This window comes from Gorilla gorilla, chromosome 1, assembly GCF_029281585.2.
Source record: "Gorilla gorilla gorilla isolate KB3781 chromosome 1, NHGRI_mGorGor1-v2.1_pri, whole genome shotgun sequence".
Lineage (NCBI taxonomy): Eukaryota > Metazoa > Chordata > Mammalia > Primates > Hominidae > Gorilla > Gorilla gorilla.
The window spans coordinates 204,775,121-204,795,178 of NC_073224.2; the positions used below are offsets into that span (position 1 = coordinate 204,775,121).

Sequence of the window (20,058 nt, forward strand, 5' to 3'; positions counted from 1 at the left end):
GGCACGAGGTAGGGTAGACAACAGGCACTCAATTTCTGATTTTGAATCGGAAAACATCTGTTTTTCTGGGCAAGGATATCAGTAGATTGCTCCTAGGGACAATCAAGAAAGAAAAGAGACCTCCAACGCTTCTCTGCAGGAGCGAATAGAACCCTGGTTATTTGCTCGCAAGTGAAAATTGCCCTGGCATACCCATTCAAATTTCTCCTAGCAAATCATAGTGGCCTACAGCCAACGCCTTCTTTGCTCACTGGCCAACTGGAAACTTCAGTCCCTCCATGCCTCCCGCCTCTCACCCAGGGGCCAATAGGAAAGATCAGAGGTTCGCAACTTAGTGTCATCAAGCATGGTAATTGCAATTGGCTATTGGAGCTGTCGATCGTGGAGTAGGCGGGGCCGTGCCTGCTGGCCTATATAAGATGAGGACAAAGGCGGCGCGCCGCCTGTGTCATCCGCCATTTTGTGAGAAGCAAGGTGGCCTCCACGTTTCCTGAGCGTCTTCTTCGCTTTTGCCTCGACCGCCCCTTGACCACAGACATGTCTCGGGATCGGTTCCGGAGTCGTGGCGGTGGCGGTGGTGGCTTCCACAGGCGTGGAGGAGGCGGCGGCCGCGGCGGCCTCCACGACTTCCGTTCTCCGCCGCCCGGCATGGGCCTCAATCAGAATCGCGGCCCCATGGGTCCTGGCCCGGGCCAGAGCGGCCCTAAGCCTCCGATCCCGCCACCGCCTCCACACCAACAGCAGCAACAGCCACCACCGCAGCAGCCACCGCCGCAGCAGCCGCCACCGCATCAGCCGCCGCCGCATCCACAGCCGCATCAGCAGCAGCAGCCGCCGCCACCGCCGCAGGACTCTTCCAAGCCCGTCGTTGCTCAGGGACCCGGCCCCGCTCCCGGAGTAGGCAGCGCACCGCCAGCCTCCAGCTCGGCCCCGCCCGCCACTCCACCAACCTCGGGGGCCCCGCCAGGGTCCGGGCCAGGCCCGACTCCGACCCCGCCGCCTGCAGTCACCTCGGCCCCTCCCGGGGCGCCGCCACCCACCCCGCCAAGCAGCGGGGTCCCTACCACACCTCCTCAGGCCGGAGGCCCGCCGCCTCCGCCCGCGGCAGTCCCGGGCCCGGGTCCAGGGCCTAAGCAGGGCCCAGGTCCGGGTGGTCCCAAAGGCGGCAAAATGCCTGGCGGGCCGAAGCCAGGTGGCGGCCCGGGCCTAAGCACTCCTGGCGGCCACCCCAAGCCGCCGCATCGAGGCGGCGGGGAGCCCCGCGGGGGTCGCCAGCACCACCCGCCCTACCACCAGCAGCATCACCAGGGGCCCCCGCCCGGCGGGCCCGGCGGCCGCAGCGAGGAGAAGATCTCGGACTCGGAGGTGAGTGTCTATGGGAGCGACGCGTCGGCTCCCCTAAGATGGCGGCGGCCCCCTCCTCGCCCCCGCCCCCGCGCTGGGCTTCCATTTTGTCGGCTGCCGGAAGGGGCGCTTGCGCGCGCCGCCGCGGGGGCGGGGCGGCCTGCGGGGCCGTCGGTCGGCGAGGGATTGGCCGCCGCTGCTCCTTGCTCTCCTGGCGGGCGGAAGGCTGGGGGAGGTTTCCTTTCGGAAGGAAGCGCGGGGCCGCGGTGGTCGGCCCTGCAGAAGGTAGCCTGTCCCTGGGACTGGCGTAATGCAGAGCATGCGGCGTAGGTTTGGAGAGAACCGGGAAGTTCCATAAAAGCGCAGGCGCAGTTCGTGTAGGTTACAGTGGCATTTAGACTTATTTTCCTATTTTAATTTTCATACTATTTAGATGTTTTTAGGGACACTCAACATATGTGGCTGACAGAGTTGCTGATGGACGTCTACTCTTTGGGGAAGTGTGTCTATTCTCGAACATTCTGGATTATGGGGCTCTTTTTTCAATGTTACGATAGTGCTCATGTTAGAAATCTCACATAGTAAGACCTTGATTGTGACCAAACGGAACAGAAAGTCAACTGATAGGTTTCAGATAAGCAAATACTATCTTGGGGATTTTCACTTGCAGAGGTCTCTGGTGTTTGAAAACTTCTTTCCTTTTTTATTAGGGGTTTAAAGCCAATTTGTCTCTCTTGAGGAGGCCTGGAGAGAAAACTTACACACAGCGATGTCGGTTGTTTGTTGGGAATCTACCTGCTGATATCACGGAGGATGAATTCAAAAGACTATTTGCTAAATACGGAGAACCAGGAGAAGTTTTTATCAACAAAGGCAAAGGATTCGGATTTATTAAGCTTGTGAGTGTAATTGTTTGATTTTACGTAGAATTAAAAAGGGTGGGGGATTTTTTTTGTCACTACAAACGCCGAAGGCTTGGTTTTTAAACTGGGGAGGATAAATTGATCTTTTAGATTTGTCACCATTCTTACAGGAAAAATGCTTGCGGTATAATGCGTAATTGTTGCTACCTAAGAGAAAAGAGGGGTGGGGTGGGTAAACTAAGTGGTGTTGGTGGGTGCTGCCTGAAGATAATGCTCGAACTGAGCTGAAGGAAGAAAGGGAGTAGGAAGTAGGCTTATGACAATTTAAGAGTAGACATCAACCAATTTTGAGGTCGTTAACATGAGTGTCTCTGATACACAGGAATCTAGAGCTTTGGCTGAAATTGCCAAAGCCGAACTCGATGATACACCCATGAGAGGTAGACAGCTTCGAGTTCGCTTTGCCACACATGCTGCTGCCCTTTCTGTTCGTAATCTTTCACCTTATGTTTCCAATGAACTGTTGGAAGAAGCCTTTAGCCAATTTGGTCCTATTGAAAGGGCTGTTGTAATAGTGGATGATCGTGGAAGATCTACAGGGAAAGGCATTGTTGAATTTGCTTCTAAGCCAGCAGCAAGAAAGGCATTTGAACGATGCAGTGAAGGTGTTTTCTTACTGACGACGTAAGTTGTCTTGTTTATTCTAATAATTTCTATCAACTTATATGAGATGGTGGCAATAAAACTGGAACAAAGCTAAGATGGAACCATTTTTGTTATTAGAACTCCTCGTCCAGTCATTGTGGAACCACTTGAACAACTAGATGATGAAGATGGTCTTCCTGAAAAACTTGCCCAGAAGAATCCAATGTATCAAAAGTAAGATTGATTAAACTTTTTTGGCAGTTTTTAATTCAAGTGTAAAGGTTAAATTTATTTTAGTGATTTTCCTATTTTGCTTAAATAATGCAAAATTATTTGATGTGGATATGCTTATTAGTAAAAAATCTCAGGCTGAGGAAGATTTGAAGCTGTTATTCAGATAGCTGTTTGTTTCTAAGGTGGATACATTCACATGCAGTCCTGTTTTGTCCGTGCAATAACGGCATAAAGTCGCGTGTGTGACTGAGTCTCACTCTGTTGCCCAGGCCAGAGTGCAGTGGCATGACCTCAGCTCTCTGCAACCTCTGCCTCCCAGGTTCAAGCGATTCTCCTGCCTCAGCCTCCCAGGTAGCTGGGATTACAGGCATGTGCCACCATGCCTGGCTCGTTTTCTGTTTTTAGTAGAGATGGGCTTTCACCATGTTGACTAGGCTGGTCTCGAACTCCTGACCTCAGGTGAGTTGCCCACCTCGGCCTCTCAAAGTGCTGGGATACAGGCATGAGGCACCGTGCCTCGCTGAAGTACATTTTTTGTTTTTTTTTTTTTGAGCTGGAGTTTTGCTGTTGTTTCCCAGGCTGGAGTGCAGTGGTGTGATCTCAGTTCACTGCAATCTTTGCCTCCCGGGTTCAAGTGATTCTCCTGCCTCAGGGGTCCAGAATAGCTGGGATTACAGGTGCCTGCCACCATGCCCAGCTAATTTTTTGTATTTTAGGGGAGACGGGGTTTCATCATGTTGGCCAGATGGGTCTTAAACTCATGACCTCAGGTGATCCACCTGCCTTGGCCTCCCAAAGTGCAGGGATTACAGGGGTGAGCCACCGCGCGTGGCCTACAGTACATTTTTATGGGTGGAAAAAATAAGCCTCGGTAAGGAATTTGGCTAGAGGAAAACAATTAGAAAACGAGGAAGGTAGGATTTATTTCCAGTGCCTGTATTCTTTTACTGAGTGTTCTGAGTATTTTTGCTGTGAAGATATTTTTAGATGAATCAGGATAATTTTTGCCTTTTGTACTCTTTACAAGAAATAGAACAGGAAAAAGACCAGTACTAGGGCAAGTATTTTCTGGTATGCATTCACGAATCGGTTCATGTTAAAATTTTGTGTATTGTTAGGGAGAGAGAAACCCCTCCTCGTTTTGCCCAGCATGGCACGTTTGAGTACGAATATTCTCAGCGATGGAAGTCTTTGGATGAAATGGAAAAACAGCAAAGGGAACAAGTTGAAAAAAACATGAAAGATGCAAAAGACAAATTGGAAAGTGAAATGGAAGATGCCTATCATGAACATCAGGCAAATCTTTTGCGCCAAGGTAAAAAGATCTGTGCGTGAACATCACTGCTAAGGTCAATTGTTTTTCACCTTATTAGAACCTTGTTAATGTGAATCCAAATATTTTCCAATGTTCAGATCTGATGAGACGACAGGAAGAATTAAGACGCATGGAAGAACTTCACAATCAAGAAATGCAGAAACGTAAAGAAATGCAATTGAGGTAAAATTGTGTTTAAGGTTTAAGCCTTCATTTTTTTTTTTCTTTGAAACGTATCATTCTGTTGCCCGGGCTGGAGTGCAGTGGTTCAGCTCACCACAACCTCTGCTTCCTGGGTTCAAGCGATTCTCTTGCTTCAGCCTTCCGATTAGCTGGGATTACAGGCATGCGCCACGACACCTGGCTAATTCTTCCTGTATTTGTAGTAGATAATGGGGTTTCGCCATGTTGGCCAGGCTGGCCTTGAACTTCTGAGCTCAAGTGATCCACCTGTCTCTGCCTCCCAAAGTGCTAGGATTACAGGTATGAGCCACCACGCTTGGCCATTTTTTGTCTTCCTTTTTTGAGATGGGCCCAGGCGGAAGTGCAGTGGCATGATCATAGCTCACTGCAGTCTCAAACTCCTCAGCTCAAGCAATCCTCCTGAGTAGCTGGGACTAGAGGCACAGGCCACCACCCCCAGCTAATTTTTAAATTTTTGTATTTGTGGAGATGGAGTCTTCCTGTATTGCCTAGGCTGGTGTCAAACTCCTGGCCTCCTAAAGTACTGAGATTACAGGCATGAACTACCAACCCTGGCCTTAATCCTTGACTTCTGCACTAACTAACATTTATATTCTGACATTTAGGGAAAAGATGTACTTAGTTTTTCAGGTCAGTCAGGCAAAATACAAAGGTTAAATATTATGTCAGTGTTGGTTTAACACTTAAAATCGAATACAGTGTAAGATTATCCTTAATAAAGCCTGCATTATTTGCCAGAATGTCTTTAGTACTAGGCCCCTGGGCTCACTCTAAGCCTTTGTGTTTTTTAGCGCTAACCTAGTTCTTAGGTCAACTGCTAGGTTTCTTCACATTGAATTCTAAAAGATGTGGATAACACTTCAGTTATGTACCTGATGGGTATTTCTAGGCAAGAGGAGGAACGACGTAGAAGAGAGGAAGAGATGATGATTCGTCAACGTGAGATGGAAGAACAAATGAGGCGCCAAAGAGAGGAAAGTTACAGCCGAATGGGCTACATGGATCCAGTAAGTCAGCCTTTACTGCCTTCCAATTGGAGTTGTCTATAGAACTTGCAGGTACCTAGAAGGAATTACAGGAAATTTTAATATCAAATTGCAGTTATTTTCTGCTTTTTTTCTAACCGAGTATATTATGTTTGATTTCCTTGTATGGGTCAGAGGATTTAATTGAATAGGAAGTTTTTTTTGTGTTTTGTTTCTTGGTTTTTTTGTTTGTTTGGTTTTTTTTTTTTTTTTTTTTGGAGAGAGTTTTGCTCTTGTCACCCAGGCTGGAGTGCAGTGGCTTGATCTTGGCTCACTGCAGCATCTGCCTTCTGGGTTCAAGTGATTCTCCTGCCTCAGCCTCTTGAGTAGGTGGGATTACAAGTGCCTGCCACTGGCCGGGCGCGGTGGCTCACGCCTGTAATCCCAGCACTTTGGGAGGCCAAGGCGGGCGGATCACGAGGTCAGGAGATCGAGACCATCCTGGCTAACAGGGCGAAACCCCGTCTCTACTAAAAATACAAAAAATTAGCCGGGCGTGGTGGCGGGCGCCTGTAGTCCCAGCTACTCGGGAGGCTGAGGCAGGAGAATGGCGTGAACCTGGGAGGCGGAGCTTGCAGTGAGCTGAGATTGCACCACTGCACTCCAGCCTGGGCGACAGGGCCAGACTCCGTCTCAAAAAAAAAAAAAAAAAAGAAGTGCCTGCCACCGCGCTCAGCTAATTTTTGTATTTTTAGTAGAAATGGCGTTTCGCCTTGTTGGCCAGGCTGGTCTTGAATTCCTGACCTCAGGTGATCTGCCTGCCTCGGCCTTCCAAAGTGCTGGGATTACAGGCGTGAGCCACTGCTCCCGGCCTTGAATAGGAAGTTTTGTAGGTCTTTGGATAATTGAGTCTAACTTAGTTTTCAGAATATTGATTTCAAAAATAATTCACATGATGAACTTTTGAACTTTACCATGTTTTTTATTTAACTCTTGAAAATTTCTCAGTTCTTAAGAATGTTTGCTGTGGGTATAGTGCAGGTATATTGAAAGGAATTTTTTTCTTGCAGAGGGAAAGAGACATGCGAATGGGTGGCGGAGGAGCAATGAACATGGGAGGTAAGTGTGAAATTTAAATTAATGATCTAAGTAGAGAGTGGTATCCTGGTGGAGTTGTAACCACTATTTTTGTTTTCTAGATCCCTATGGTTCAGGAGGCCAGAAATTTCCACCTCTAGGTGGTGGTGGTGGCATAGGTTATGAAGCTAATCCTGGCGTTCCACCAGCAACCATGAGTGGTTCCATGATGGGAAGTGACATGGTAATGTATCCTGTGGGACGTAGTACCAAGGAAATTCTCATTTTCACAACTTAGGTGTGTTTGTTTTGTTTTTTTTTGTTTTTTTAAGTAGGTGACTGGACCTCTTTTAGTTTCCCCTACCAACTTCATACATAAATATGTAATATTGAGGAATACTTTGGCAACATAGAAGAACTCGGTGTGTGGTAACCTAAACAGATAACGGTTGCCAACAAGGAGTCAATGCTGTTAGTAGTATGTGGAATTACCTTTGGCAATAAGTAGATTTAGGTGCTTTTGAACTCTAGTGCATGGCAAATCCAAATTCTAGATGCTAGATAATGTATCTGATTATTCTACATCCAAGTGAGAATAATCAAATGGCAAACTGTCATTCTTTAAGCTGGTATTTGCCATAAGTAGGAATCAGACTTGTAGTTTGAAGCTTTAGGCATGTTTTAGTGATGTGTAGGACTTTGACCTATATTTGGTGTGGCTTCTATCCTATGAAAAGGGAATTGAGTGTTTTGACTCGTCGTTTCCCACCTGTTGGGCCTGTCTGTAGGTATACCTTCTAAAATCAACTGACATCTCCATTTTGCTACAGAGTAGCAAAAATCAACAATTTTTAAGCATACTAATAGTGTGCATTTGATCTGAACCTTCTTGATGCTATCATGTTTCAGCTGTGAATATAGCCTGTCAGATGCTTAGAACAATCAGTTGAACTGGTATGAGTGGCTGCATTAGGGCTTTACAAATCGTTAGGACTGAATTTTGGTGGGTTTAGAGAGTGCATTTTTATAGCTGAGTTGAATGTGATGAGTTCACTACAGGCTTTTGGCAAAGGAGGGGAGCTGCAGTGAGTAGCTCATAAGATTCATTTTATAAATAGAAACATAAGGATTTAGTATAAGGCCTCACCTGTTTATAATCTACCTAAGACTTTTTGGGAATTAAAGTTAGAATTATAAATGGCTGGTTGGGTAAAATGTAATACTATGGGCTTTCTTCAGATTTTTCAGAGTATGTGGGTAACATTTTGGTTTATATTCTTCCTAAAGACAGATTGTTAGGTAATGTGTAAAATCTAATTTGACTTTATGTTCTCACAATTAAAGGTTTATATTCTAGATAACAGGTAGCTGATAGCTCCTGGGTTCTCAGCTGGTGTAATTAACATAATTGTGAAAGCCCCAAATTTTTCTTTTTTTTAAGTTCTTAGAGGTAGAACACAGAACAATGAGCCAAAACCCGTGTAATTTATAAGATTTTGAAAAACAAAGGATAAAGGTTTAGTCATTTTGAGTAGCTCAATAGTATTTTGTTTAAAAAAATGTTGAAATTGTGTATAGGAACAGTTAAACCCTGATGCCCTTTTAGTTTTTTATTTGGAGTAATACTCTTAGTAACTGGTCTATTATAAATGGAATGAGAAAAAGTGTAGGCTGCTGTGTTTGCATACCTGAGGGGTCTGCTATTTAGGCACATATGTTTCTATTGAAAACTTCTCTCTCCAGAATTACCTAAAACTAGATGGGAATAGTGAAGTCACTCACTGCTTTATTGCAGTTACTTTAGCTTGGTGTTTCACTGTTTGGGAAGTATCTAAAACATGGAATTACAGCAAAGTGTCTGCACTTTTCAAAGACCTAAGGGAAAAGATGGACTGATGAAGGTGGGTGGGGTTTGTTCATTTAGTTTGCAACAATATAGAATAGTACTGAGAACGTAATTGTCTCTGGTTATATAGTGATGGCTCGGAAGGTAGTGTGCCTGTGAGAATTTGGCAACATAAGTTTTTTTGATCAAGTTACCGTGCCGGTTAAGTGACTAAATCTATAGTCTTTTATGCTTTTTTCTTTTTGTAGTCTGGTAGCATTTTATTAAAACTTTCAACCTTTTAAGATTTCTGCAACTTAGCAGATGTGTCTTAAGATCTTGAAAAGCACAAGGTTTCTTAAGCAGCACATGCCACTAACTGGTGAGTAGGTCTTTGTCACTTCATTGAGTGAATTGAATCTCTGGTTGGGCTTGTTAGGCTTACTTGGAAATTAAATTTCCTGTTCAGACGTTGAAAGTGAGAGTTTGCAAGTTTTTCAGTGGGTTAATCTGATGTGAAATTTCTTAGAACTCATTTTGGAATAATGGATTTTCACATCTGCACTAATTCTTAAATTTTTTAGCACTACAGGGAAGATCTGTTCTTTGAAACAGGTGTATGAGAATGGCTCAAGTGGGAACATACCACAAGGCATGTATTACCGTAAACTAATTTTCAAATTACCCTTTTTTCCTTTCTATGTTCCCGGTACCTGTGGATCGACTCATTGGTGATTGTATCGACGAACGTTGACTACGGAACCTTCTAAAATATTTACTTAACACACATGGACATCAACTACTTATAATGAACTGTTAATTACTGTTCCAATAGCGTACTGAGCGCTTTGGGCAGGGAGGTGCGGGGCCTGTGGGTGGACAGGGTCCTAGAGGAATGGGGCCTGGAACTCCAGCAGGATATGGTAGAGGGAGAGAAGAGTACGAAGGCCCAAACAAAAAACCCCGATTTTAGATGTGATATTTAGGCTTTCATTCCAGTTTGTTTTGTTTTTTTTTTGTTTAGATACCAATCTTTTAAATTCTTGCATTTTAGTAAGAAAGCTATCTTTTTATGGATGTTAGCAGTTTATTGACCTAATATTTGTAAATGGTCTGTTTGGGCAGGTAAAATTATGTAATGCAGTGTTTGGAACAGGAGAATTTTTTTTTCCTTTTTATTTCTTTATTTTTTCTTTTTTACTGTATAATGTCCCTCAAGTTATGGCAGTGTACCTTGTGCCACTGAATTTCCAAAGTGTACCAATTTTTTTTTTTTTACTGTGCTTCAAATAAATAGAAAAATAGTTATAATATTGATCTTCAACTTTGCCATTCATGCTTCTATGCACATTAGGCTAGGTATTCCACATTGAAAGCATGAGAGTGTCTAGGCCTTTGAATGGCATATGCCATTTCTGGGAAATGTATCTGGAGGCTAAGTATTGCTTTCTACAAATAATTGCCCCCTTTGTTTTAAAAAGAAGAAATGCATATTGAAGTAGTTTGATGATTTGTTTGGCATATAGGAAGCACGCTGGTGCTAAGTATTTTTTAAATGGTTATGTAAGCAAAGCTGAACTGTAAATCTTCAGGAATATGTATTAAGATTGTGGAATGGGTGTAAGACAATTGGTAGGGGGTGAAAGTGGGTTTGATTAAATGGATCTTTTATGGCCCTATGATCTATCCTTTACTTGAAAGCTTTTGAAAAGTGGAAAGATCATTTTGTTGCATTTCCCCATTTCTTGTTTTTAAAAGACCAACAAATCTCAAGCCCTATAAATGGCTTGTATTGAACTTTTACATTTGAATTAAAGATGTTAAACATGAAGTCTTTTCATGTATTCAAGTGATTTATAAAGATGGGGTGTAGTCTAAAAAAACTTGAAAGTAAGAAGGTTTAGTAACTGGGCCAGGCACGGTGGCTCACGCCTGTAATCCCAGCACTTTGGGAGGCTGAGGTGGGCAAATCATGAGATCAGGAGTTCAAGACCAGCCTGGCCAACATGGTGAAACCCCGTCTCTACTAAAAATACAAAAAATTAGCTGGGCGTGGTGGCAGGCGCCTGTAATCCCAGCTACTCGGGAGGCTGAGCCAGGAGAATTGCTTGAACCTGGAGATGGAGGTTGCAGTGAGCTGAGACTGCCACTGCACTCCAGCCTGGACAACAGAGCGAGACTCTGTCTCAAAAAAAAAAAAAAAAAAAGGTTTAGTACTGAAGTAGGTTTAGTTATATATACATTTGTACTCTGTAACTTTTACATCTCCTTGTGCTACCTCTGTTGGGCAAAATCTATAGGACTATAAAAATCTATTGGTTCTCTTCTAAGAGCTAGTGGTGATTGTTAACAAATAGGGTTGCAGATAATCATTCTTATTGTAAATTTAACTTGTTTTCACATAGTTTCCTTTTCATGTAGCACTAAATCTGGAGAAAGTTGCTCATGCTACACAGTACAAATATCCCTTCCTCCCACCATAAAGGCTTGGAATGTTTCCATGGTGTTGTCAGTTAATTGTCAACTTCATTGAACCCCCTTCCATTAGAACAAGAGACTTTGACTATTAAAGTAGATTGTTTATTGTTGCCTGTTAGTATAATGGGAGCCTGATTTCCCAGTGTAAATATGTTAGAGGAACAGCTTCCTAACAGTAGGTAAAGTAATCGAATGGTTTGGCTTTGTTCTGAGTTATGTTCCATTCAAATCTGTACATTATAGAATTCTTACTATGGAATGTGTCTTCCTCCTTTTCACCTCTGTTCTTGGTGCTAATTGGCAAAAGAAAAATTCTAAGTCAAACCTTTATTAACATGCTGAGGTTTAGTATTGTGCCTGTGTACAAAAGGAGACCTATTGTTGGAACAATCTGAGCACTTTCTGCATAGGAAACAGGATAATGCTGAAAGTAAACACTAGTGTATAAAAGCATCTCACCAAATTCTGGTTGTATGACTGACAGGTACGTGGTGTGCTAAGAGAGAGAATCTCATTAGAAAATAATGCTCATTATATCATTCACTAGCACACTCGGAAATATGAGTAGTTTTACCATGATTATATCAGTGAGGAAGTTTTGTCCCCAAACAGGTTATTAATGGTGATACATAAGAGATTTTCTGTACGGAAACAAGGGTCTTGATTAGAAAGGAATCCATTACAGTTTGGTTGAATTATATAGTAGGGACTCCACTAAAGACAAGAAAATAAGGGGTGTTCATGGGACACCCACAGAGGGTGAACTTTGAATGTGTGTGGGTGGGGGCTGGTTGGGAAATGGGAAAATCTGCCTATAAAATTAATGTTTCAGTTTATTTTTCAGATTACATGCCTTTCTTTATAAGGGATGCTGGCACAGACCCCCTAAAATAAGCTTTTGGTAGTACTGTACCTTTGAAGAGTGGTGAAGGATGCTAATGGATAATCTCCTGAAAGTTGTGGCTTTTGATACCCTTACTGTGGACTGTAGAGTTGCTAAACGTTGTTTAGCAAATAATGTTGCTTAGTTTCAAATGACATTTGACTTTCATCACTGAAACAGCAATGTACTCAGGGTTGTAAGCTTACTCAAATAGACTTTCAATAAGTCTTCAATGTATATATGATAGTTTTTAGCCTAATGTGAATTTAAATAATCTTAATAGTTTCCTAAAAGTCGATCTGAAACTTGGGGTGGGAAAGGGGAGGTAGCAATTTTGAAGTATTTTAGCCATTTTTTTCATATAAAGAAACCACTTGTCCCCATTTCCTCTTCTCCACTTTCTCAGTAATTTTAAGAGGAACACTGGTTGTTTTTTATACTTCTCCTAATCTTTAAAAACTGCATATTGTTAAGACCCCAGTGTATTTAATAGGTATTTTATAAGCATAGCCCATTGGCTCATGTTAGTGAAATATCATAATCCTCTTTGCTTAGAACATTAATTAAACTCATAAGAAGTACTACAAACCCCACCACTCTTTATAGATGTATTGTACCACTAATAATATAAACAGCTAAAAAATGGGGAAATTGTAATGTTACGCCTGTGCAATTTTTAAGTGGCATATTATGGCAGATTAAAATTTAGATACTTGGCTTTTCTTGGGCAAGCCACTAAGTTGTGGCGGAATGTTTTCTGGTGTTCTTGGACTGCAATTATGCACTATTAAAGTAGTGGCCTGCTACATAACTGCATTTAGCCAGCATTTCTGCAGTGCGTAACTGTGAGGAACGTAGTACCGCAAATGGCAATGGACATTAGGACCCGGATGTAGTATTCCTGCTTGCTCCAAGATTCTCATTGCCGACTGCATACAGGTAGGTAACAAGCAATATAATCTAACTTGGTGACTTGTATGTACTTTTATTCCGTGGGCATTCTGGCATCACATTTCTGACAATGAAATTACAGTGCAGCACCTAACACTTGTATGGTAAAGCTAGCTTACATCAAAACTGTGTGGGTGTGGGGTTAGAGCTGTAATTTGTCAGGCAGAATTCAGTGCTGTTGCAGTTCTCAGATAAAAAGTGCAAACTTGATTGTTTGGTATATCTGACTCAGTTGTGTGGTTTCCTTTAGTTGCATTGTAACTGAAGATAACATGGAACACATCAGTGGTGTGGGGGAGAGGGAACTAAACTATACTTGGGAACTAGGGTGCTTTTAGCACCTTGACATGGACCGTATAGCATGTGATAATTAGTCTCTCTTGTAGCAAACTGACCTGCCCATAGATCGGCAATATCAGTAATTTCATTATGCAATCTTGGTAATTCTACAAGTTGAGTTGAACTAAAAGTACAGGTTTTTTTGTAATGCGATTTAAAATTTTTAAAAACATGGGCTTCATGAAAACACCATTGTTACTAACTTGGGCTTAGATGGGAATCTAATGTGAATAGTTCAAGTTATGGGACTTGTCTAAATATGTCTATACTCTAAACCTGGGGGAAGGTGGTGTGGAACATTGACTTGACTACAGTCGAATACATGTTGGGAATCATTCCCAATCATAAGACATCGTCGTTTCTGTAGGATGACTGCATATGTTCAGAGTAGCTTTTTGAATTTGGTTCCCTTAGCTTGAGGGATGTGATGTTATAGTCCAAAATGTTTACAAGAAAACCTAAGTCTTCAAAAGCACAACTTTTGTTGCTTAGGAGTTTGCATCAACTGTTGTTCCAGACCTCACTTCAACTTTTTGGTCTCTGAACTGGTTTTAGCTAGCATGCATGAGAGACAGTTTTCATGTATAATGCTTCTGCTCTGTAACTGGAAAGTGGTTTACTTTGCATAAATGCTGATGAAAACTTCATGACTATGAGACTTTTCTTCTGTGTATCAAGAAAAAGCTTGCTCGTTGGCAAGCGATTCACAAGGTGGGGACAGACTTGTACTTTAACATGTAGTCCATTCAAGCAAACAACTTTGGACTCTACTGATAGATGAAAGAGCAAATGATGACTAGTTTAGCCTCTGCATATCAACAATATAATGCAGATCAAGTATAATGCTCAATATTAGTGACATGAGTATCACTAAATTACATAGAACCCTGATGGGGTTTCCTGTGTCGTAATCCATTAAATCGGTGGCCAGTGCTTGCTGCCGTGGTTTAGTGATTGGGTGTTAGAAATAAAAACTCAGGTCTATTTCTTACCAGTCAGTAACAATTTTTAGAGAATGTACTTGGTATATAATATATGGACTTCAGGAACTTTTATTGGGGTGGGGGGTTAATTTTGCCTTACCCTGTTCACTTTCAGATGATTAGGCTTTTGCACTTTAGAATGAGAAACTTGTGACGTTAGTGTGTTCTTACTAGCTTTAATTTGTATGTAGCAATGAATTGTGAATCTTAGTGCAGTGGGTTTTTTTAAAAAACTCAAAAAGCTGGGAATTAAGTGGTTTCAGTAATAATGCTATACCGAGGTGCTTGCATTGTATTTCATAATTTTGTTACAAATCAAAATTATTTTTAATGAGAACAGTCTTGGGTTCAGAGGTGTGATGCCAGAATGTATTTTCGTACTGTTAGGCCCTTGGAACAGATACCGGTGCTTTCTGAAAGATGAAAGAAATGCAATGGGTGCTCTTCATGCAAGGTTGCAAACCTACCAAGAATGCATAATAGTCTCACTTTTCCCCAATAAAGAGATGCGTGTGACTAGTTTTGGACTTTTAACCTTAATGGGGGTTGCATGTCTTCTATTGTTAATCATTGTCAGCTGCAGTGACATGATCCACAGTCCTGCATTTACTGCCTTTCACATAATGATTTTGGACAGGTTTTAGAGAGCCAGGATGTTGGTCTGGGCCTTTATTTGGTTTTGGCTTTAGCTGATAATGTTTTAGTGATGTCAGCTAGTGCAGTTCTCAAATGGCTGCCTATTAGGGAAAGAATTCAGAGGATTTGACTGCTCCTAATCATCTGTCATTGCTGCTAGATAATGATTGGCAATTTTTAAGACTCAACTGGAAATCTCAACAGTTGCTGGTAAACCATTAACCATAAAAACGTTGCTTTTGAACACCAGTGCTGAAAAAAATATATATATATATATTTTTGAGAGTGAAAAGGGCTTGGACGTAAGATAGGACAATGTGGAGAATGGGGGGAAGAATGCAAAACGATATAGTATCCCTTATGGATGGTACATGTGCAACAGGGAACTCTTATTTCATATACCCTTTGCAGTAATCATTCAGGGAGGAAGAAAAACCTGGAACTTGAATGAAGGCTGATCTTTGTTTTGTGCACTGTGGCCCTGCCAGGCATATAGTGAAGGTGAATGTCTTCTCCCTCAGAAAAAAATTGGTTCCTTGCTGTCCCAGTAAGGCATAGCTTTTCCAGCCCTAACTTTAAAACTCAGTGAGGACTTAGACGGGAAAGAATGAGGTAAATACAAAGGATTGCAGGACAACAACTACAGCATTGTGTACTGTGGGAAGGGGAGTTGGGCACTCTTGGAGGACTCCTGCTGAAGGTGGTCAGCCCACCTGACAATGGAAGACATACTTGAATGGGGAGCAGGGTATGTGCTTTCATATGAAAAAAGAGCTGATGTTAAAACTCATTTGGTGAGGTCAACGTTGTCACATACCTTCACATAAGGGATAGTATATTTTGGATTGCAGTCAAACTTGTGCTCAGACTGGTGAAACTGAGAGTTAGGCTTTTACATTTTAAAGAAAATACAGTTTTCATTCTGATTCAGGTGTCTACTTATTTTATGTAAGAATAATTTTAGATCTCCCCCCCACCATGAAGTTTCTTCCTATTTTTTTATGCTGTAACTTACCCCCAATCTTTATCTCTGGATTTTTACTCTTTAAATTTTGAAGTTGACTAGCATTTTCAAACCTTTATTTTATACCCTTGTCTTTTATATTAACTTTTTCTTATTATTCTTTAGGTAAGAATGATTGATGTTGGCTGATATTGGAGTGCTCGTTCACATGAAGTAAGTTTCCTTTAGAAATCTTAACCCCTACAGGCTTTTGAGTTTGATTTAAATAATTTCATTTAGATATGTGGGGTGAAACTTGGATATTTGAGATGTTTACCGTTTCTAAGATAATATCCCTTTATTTTTGTTTGGAAATTAGGGATGTATGTGAGAAAGCAAGTGAGAGGCATTATAAAAATGTCAAACAATAGAATTTTTAAAAAGTGGATGGTTATATAACAGTCATAGAAGAACAGAAAAGAAAGCTTGACTTAATAAGGGGAAAGGCCATATTCTCAATATTCAATTCAATTTTAGACTCCATCTAAAACTCCATGATTCTTTTTTTACTTAAGAAAATGTAGGAGAAGGTCAGGCATGGTGGCTTTACACCTATATTCCTAGCACTTTGGGGAGGCAGAAGTGGGAGGATTGCTTGAGCCCAGCCTGGGCAAAATAGTGAGACCATGTCTCTACAGAAAAAAATATAGCCAGGTGTGGTGATGTGTGCCTGTGGTCCCAGCTCCCTTGGAGGCTGAAGTGGGAGGGATCGCTTGATCCTGGGAGGTTGAGGCTGCAGTGAGCAAGTTACATTTTTTGTTACAGGTGGATAGATACTTCTCAAGACATCACACAGCGTGAGTCAATCAAGGAGGGAAGCCACAAGCAGACTGACAACGTTTCTAGGTAAGTTAAATGATTCTTAGTCTGTTAAACTGTCTTCAGAAAGGCCCTTGGGTGGTACAAAAACAACAATACTAATGTGGGAACCATTGATTCTTTATTTTTTGAGATGGAGTTTCGCTCCTTTTGCCCAGGCTGTAGTGCATTGGCGTGATTTTGGCTCACTGCAACCTCCACCTCCTGGGTTCAAGCGATTCTCCTGCTTCAGCCTTCCAAGTAGCTGGGATTACAGGCATGTTCCGCCACGCCCGGTTCATTTTGTATTTTTAGTAGAGACAGGGTTTGACCATGTTGGTCAGGCTGGTCTCAAACTCCTGACCTCAGGTGATCTGTCCAACTTGGCCTCCCAAAGTGCTGGGATTACAGGCTTGAGCCACTCCACCCTGCCTGTTAATTACAATTAATGCCATGTTCTTTCATTAAAAGATTTTTTTTTTTTTTTTTGAGACGGAGTCTCGCTCTGTCGCCCCGGCTGGAGCAGTGGTGCGCAGTCTTGGTTCACCGCAAGCTCCACCTCCTGGGTTAACGCCATTCTCCTGCCTCAGCCTCCCGAGTAGCTGGGACTGCAGGCGCCCGCCACACACGCCCGGCTAATTTTTTTTTTGTATTTTTTAGTAGAGACGGGGTTTCACCATGTTAGCCAGGGTGGTCTTGATCTCCTGACCCTGTGATTCGCCCTCCTTGGCCTCCCAAAGTGCTGGGATTACAGGCGTGAGCCACCACGCCAGGCCGATTAATAAGATTTCTTTGGTATTAGTTCATTTGACAGTTATATAATGTTATGTTTGAGAATTTGGTAACTCTGATTCTTGTATCCTTTGGAGTAATCATACCCTTTAATTAGCAGGATCAGGTGAGCTGTGTCCAGAAAACCAACGAGAAGGAGTGGAAGGAGGAATGAACGTTTCATTCTCGTTAATAAAGGCATTATCCTAATTATCCTTTGGTTTTGTTTTTGCTTTTTTAGTACTCATTTATTTTCTAGAATTTACCTGACTTCAACGTATTCAAAGTGACATTAAAAAAAAAAAAGATGGTCTGTATTACAGACACAGAACCAGATTAATTCAGGATCCTATTGTGACTTGGCAGTGCTGCTTTCAGTCTCAGTTACTGATCAATTTTTATGGTCCATTTTAGATATTTGCCTTCACTGTAATTTTTATTTCTAAAATTAGCATGTTATTTAGCAATTACTACCTACATCTTGATTGGATTTCAGACATAGCATTTTGTATTTCCAACTTCTGTATGTACGAATTATAAGATGATGGTTATGAGATAGTCACACATCGCTTCACAAGCAAGTATAGTCAAATAACAATATAGTAATATCCCCTTATCTGCAACCATGGTTAACCACAATCTCAAGAGTTATTAATTTTTAAATTGTGTGCTTTTCTGAGAGGCATCCTGTCCTTCCCACCTTGGGCAGGATACTGGTGGGAATGTTGGATACAGCATATCCATGCTGTATATGCTATTTGCCATCCAAAAAGGCCATGTAGGCTAGGCTAGGCTTTGGTACCATTTGTGATTTTGGGCATCCACTGCGAGGGGGTCTCGGAATGTTATCACCTCACAGACAAGGGAGGACTCTACTGTGTTTTTGATTGGTCTAAGTAATAACGAAGGGCTGTCAATTTCTCAAAATCAAATAAAATTTGATAATGGAGTGTAATCTGGGTAATTTTTGAGAATATCTAAATGTAAGGAAAAATATGGAACTGACTTAAAAGCTGTTAGTAAAAATTGTACACAAATTATCTGTCCCCTTCACTCTTGGAGCCCTTATACTAAAACTTGCCAAGCTGTTAGTCTCGCACACTAATTATTATTATTACTATTTTTTGAGACTGAGTCTCTATTGCCCAGACTGGAGCGTGGTGGCACCATCTCAAAACGTTCAATGCAACCTAGGTTTCACCACGTTGGCCAGGCTGGTTTCAAACTCCTGACCTCAGGTGAACCGCCCACCTCGGCCTCCCAAAAGTGCTGGGATTACAGGTGTGAGCCACTACGCCCGGCCTCACACAAACATTCCAGTTTTACAGTATGTTCTGCCAAAGCAAGCGCTCACTAAAGCGTTGGTTCAGGACGAGATCTGAGGCTCATGCTTAAAGGTAATTTGTGTTGCTGTGTTTGCCTGTGGACTTTAATTTGGGGCCTCATTACTAATGCAGGATTTCAGAAAGTTAATTATTTTGCTTCAATTGAGCAGAAAAAAATTCAGGTTTGCTTGAGATTATTTGAAATAGCCACAAAGAGTTAAGGTACATCATCTACTCATCCCGTGAAATTTTTTTTCTTTTTTTTTTTTTGAGGTGGAGTCTCGCTCTGTCGCCCAGGCTAGAGTGCAGTGGTGCATTCTCAGCTCACTGCAAGCTCTGTCTCACGGGTTCATGGCATTCTCCTGCCTCAGCCTCCCGAGTAGCTGGGACTACAGGTGCCTGCCAGCACACCCGGCTAATTTTTTTGTATTTTTAGTAGAGACTAAAAATGTTAGCCAGGATGGTGTCGATCTCTTGACATTGTGATCCACCCGCCTTGCCCTCCCAAAGTGCTGGGATTACAGATGTGAGCCACCGCACCGGCCAATATGAAATTTGTTTTGAGAAGTTGTGTACGGTTACTCCCAGGAATGAGACCAAGATCTGGTCAATTTTTTTCATACTGTGTTTTTAAAATAATCAGGTCAGCTTACACCCAAATCAAGACTCTTCTTGGAGTCATTGTTTTGGCTCAATTCTGTTAATACTTGGTTTTCCCTCTTGTGGATCTGAAGCCTTGTGGATCTCAAGGCAAAAACTATAAAGTATATTATAGTGGTTAGGGGTATGTGAGGTCATACTACCAGAATTAATACATTATTTCTGCAGTTTGCCTGGCTGCATTATCTTGTAAGTTTGTTTAGTTGTAGTTTGCTCATCTGCAAAACACTTTTTTCATAGGGTCATTGAGATAGAAAATGACGCAAAAACATTTAGCAGTGCCTAAAGATGCAAAAGGAGCACATGGTATTTTCAAGTCTCTTTACCAGTGATAAGGTTCACAGGCAAAAAGGATATTTCCCTTAGTATACCATGTAATCAGAAGAGCCTGATTAGCAGTTATTTGATAGCAGGGAGAAAATTTAACTTGCAGATCATGTAGTCCATAGGGAACAATTAGTAAGAAAGAGCCTAAGTACTGAAAGGAATGGAAGTCCCAAGGAGAGGCCATCTGTTGCAAGTGTACTTAACCTCAAATGATAAGTAGAATTACAAGAATTGCTGCATAGCAGGGTTGTTGATTAGTTGGTATGTTAAGTACTTGACACAATACCTGACTAAGGTGTTGTAAAACAATAAGGGTGGAGAAGCCTAGAACTTAAACATGGCAAAGTCCACATTTTAACAAAATAGTGGGCACATAACGTTTTGTATCTAAAACAGGTTTAGTTCTAAACAGACTTGAAGAAATATAGCACT

General features: G+C 41.9%; 1 protein-coding gene across 6 annotated transcripts; it reads left to right on the forward strand.

Annotated features, from left to right (window-relative positions):
- Positions 1–397: 397 nt before the first annotated feature.
- On the forward strand, positions 398–17,527 carry SFPQ (splicing factor proline and glutamine rich). 6 transcript variants are annotated; one of them, XM_063700448.1, is made up of 13 exons: positions 398–1,365; positions 2,055–2,243; positions 2,590–2,891; positions 2,991–3,086; positions 4,205–4,401; positions 4,500–4,584; positions 5,495–5,612; positions 6,641–6,689; positions 6,770–6,891; positions 9,308–12,772; positions 15,872–15,919; positions 16,511–16,591; positions 17,433–17,527. In XM_063700448.1, the coding sequence occupies exons 1-10, from the start codon at positions 538–540 to the stop codon at positions 9,443–9,445; spliced, it is 2,124 nt and encodes a 707-aa protein (XP_063556518.1). In that variant the 5' UTR covers positions 398–537; the 3' UTR covers positions 9,446–12,772; positions 15,872–15,919; positions 16,511–16,591; positions 17,433–17,527. The 6 variants fall into 6 exon arrangements, with proteins under 6 accessions (XP_063556518.1, XP_055247550.1, XP_063556517.1 ...); XM_055391575.2 differs by having other exon boundaries at positions 9,308–15,919; XM_063700447.1 differs by having other exon boundaries at positions 9,308–15,919; positions 17,436–17,527.
- Positions 17,528–20,058: the final 2,531 nt, after the last annotated feature.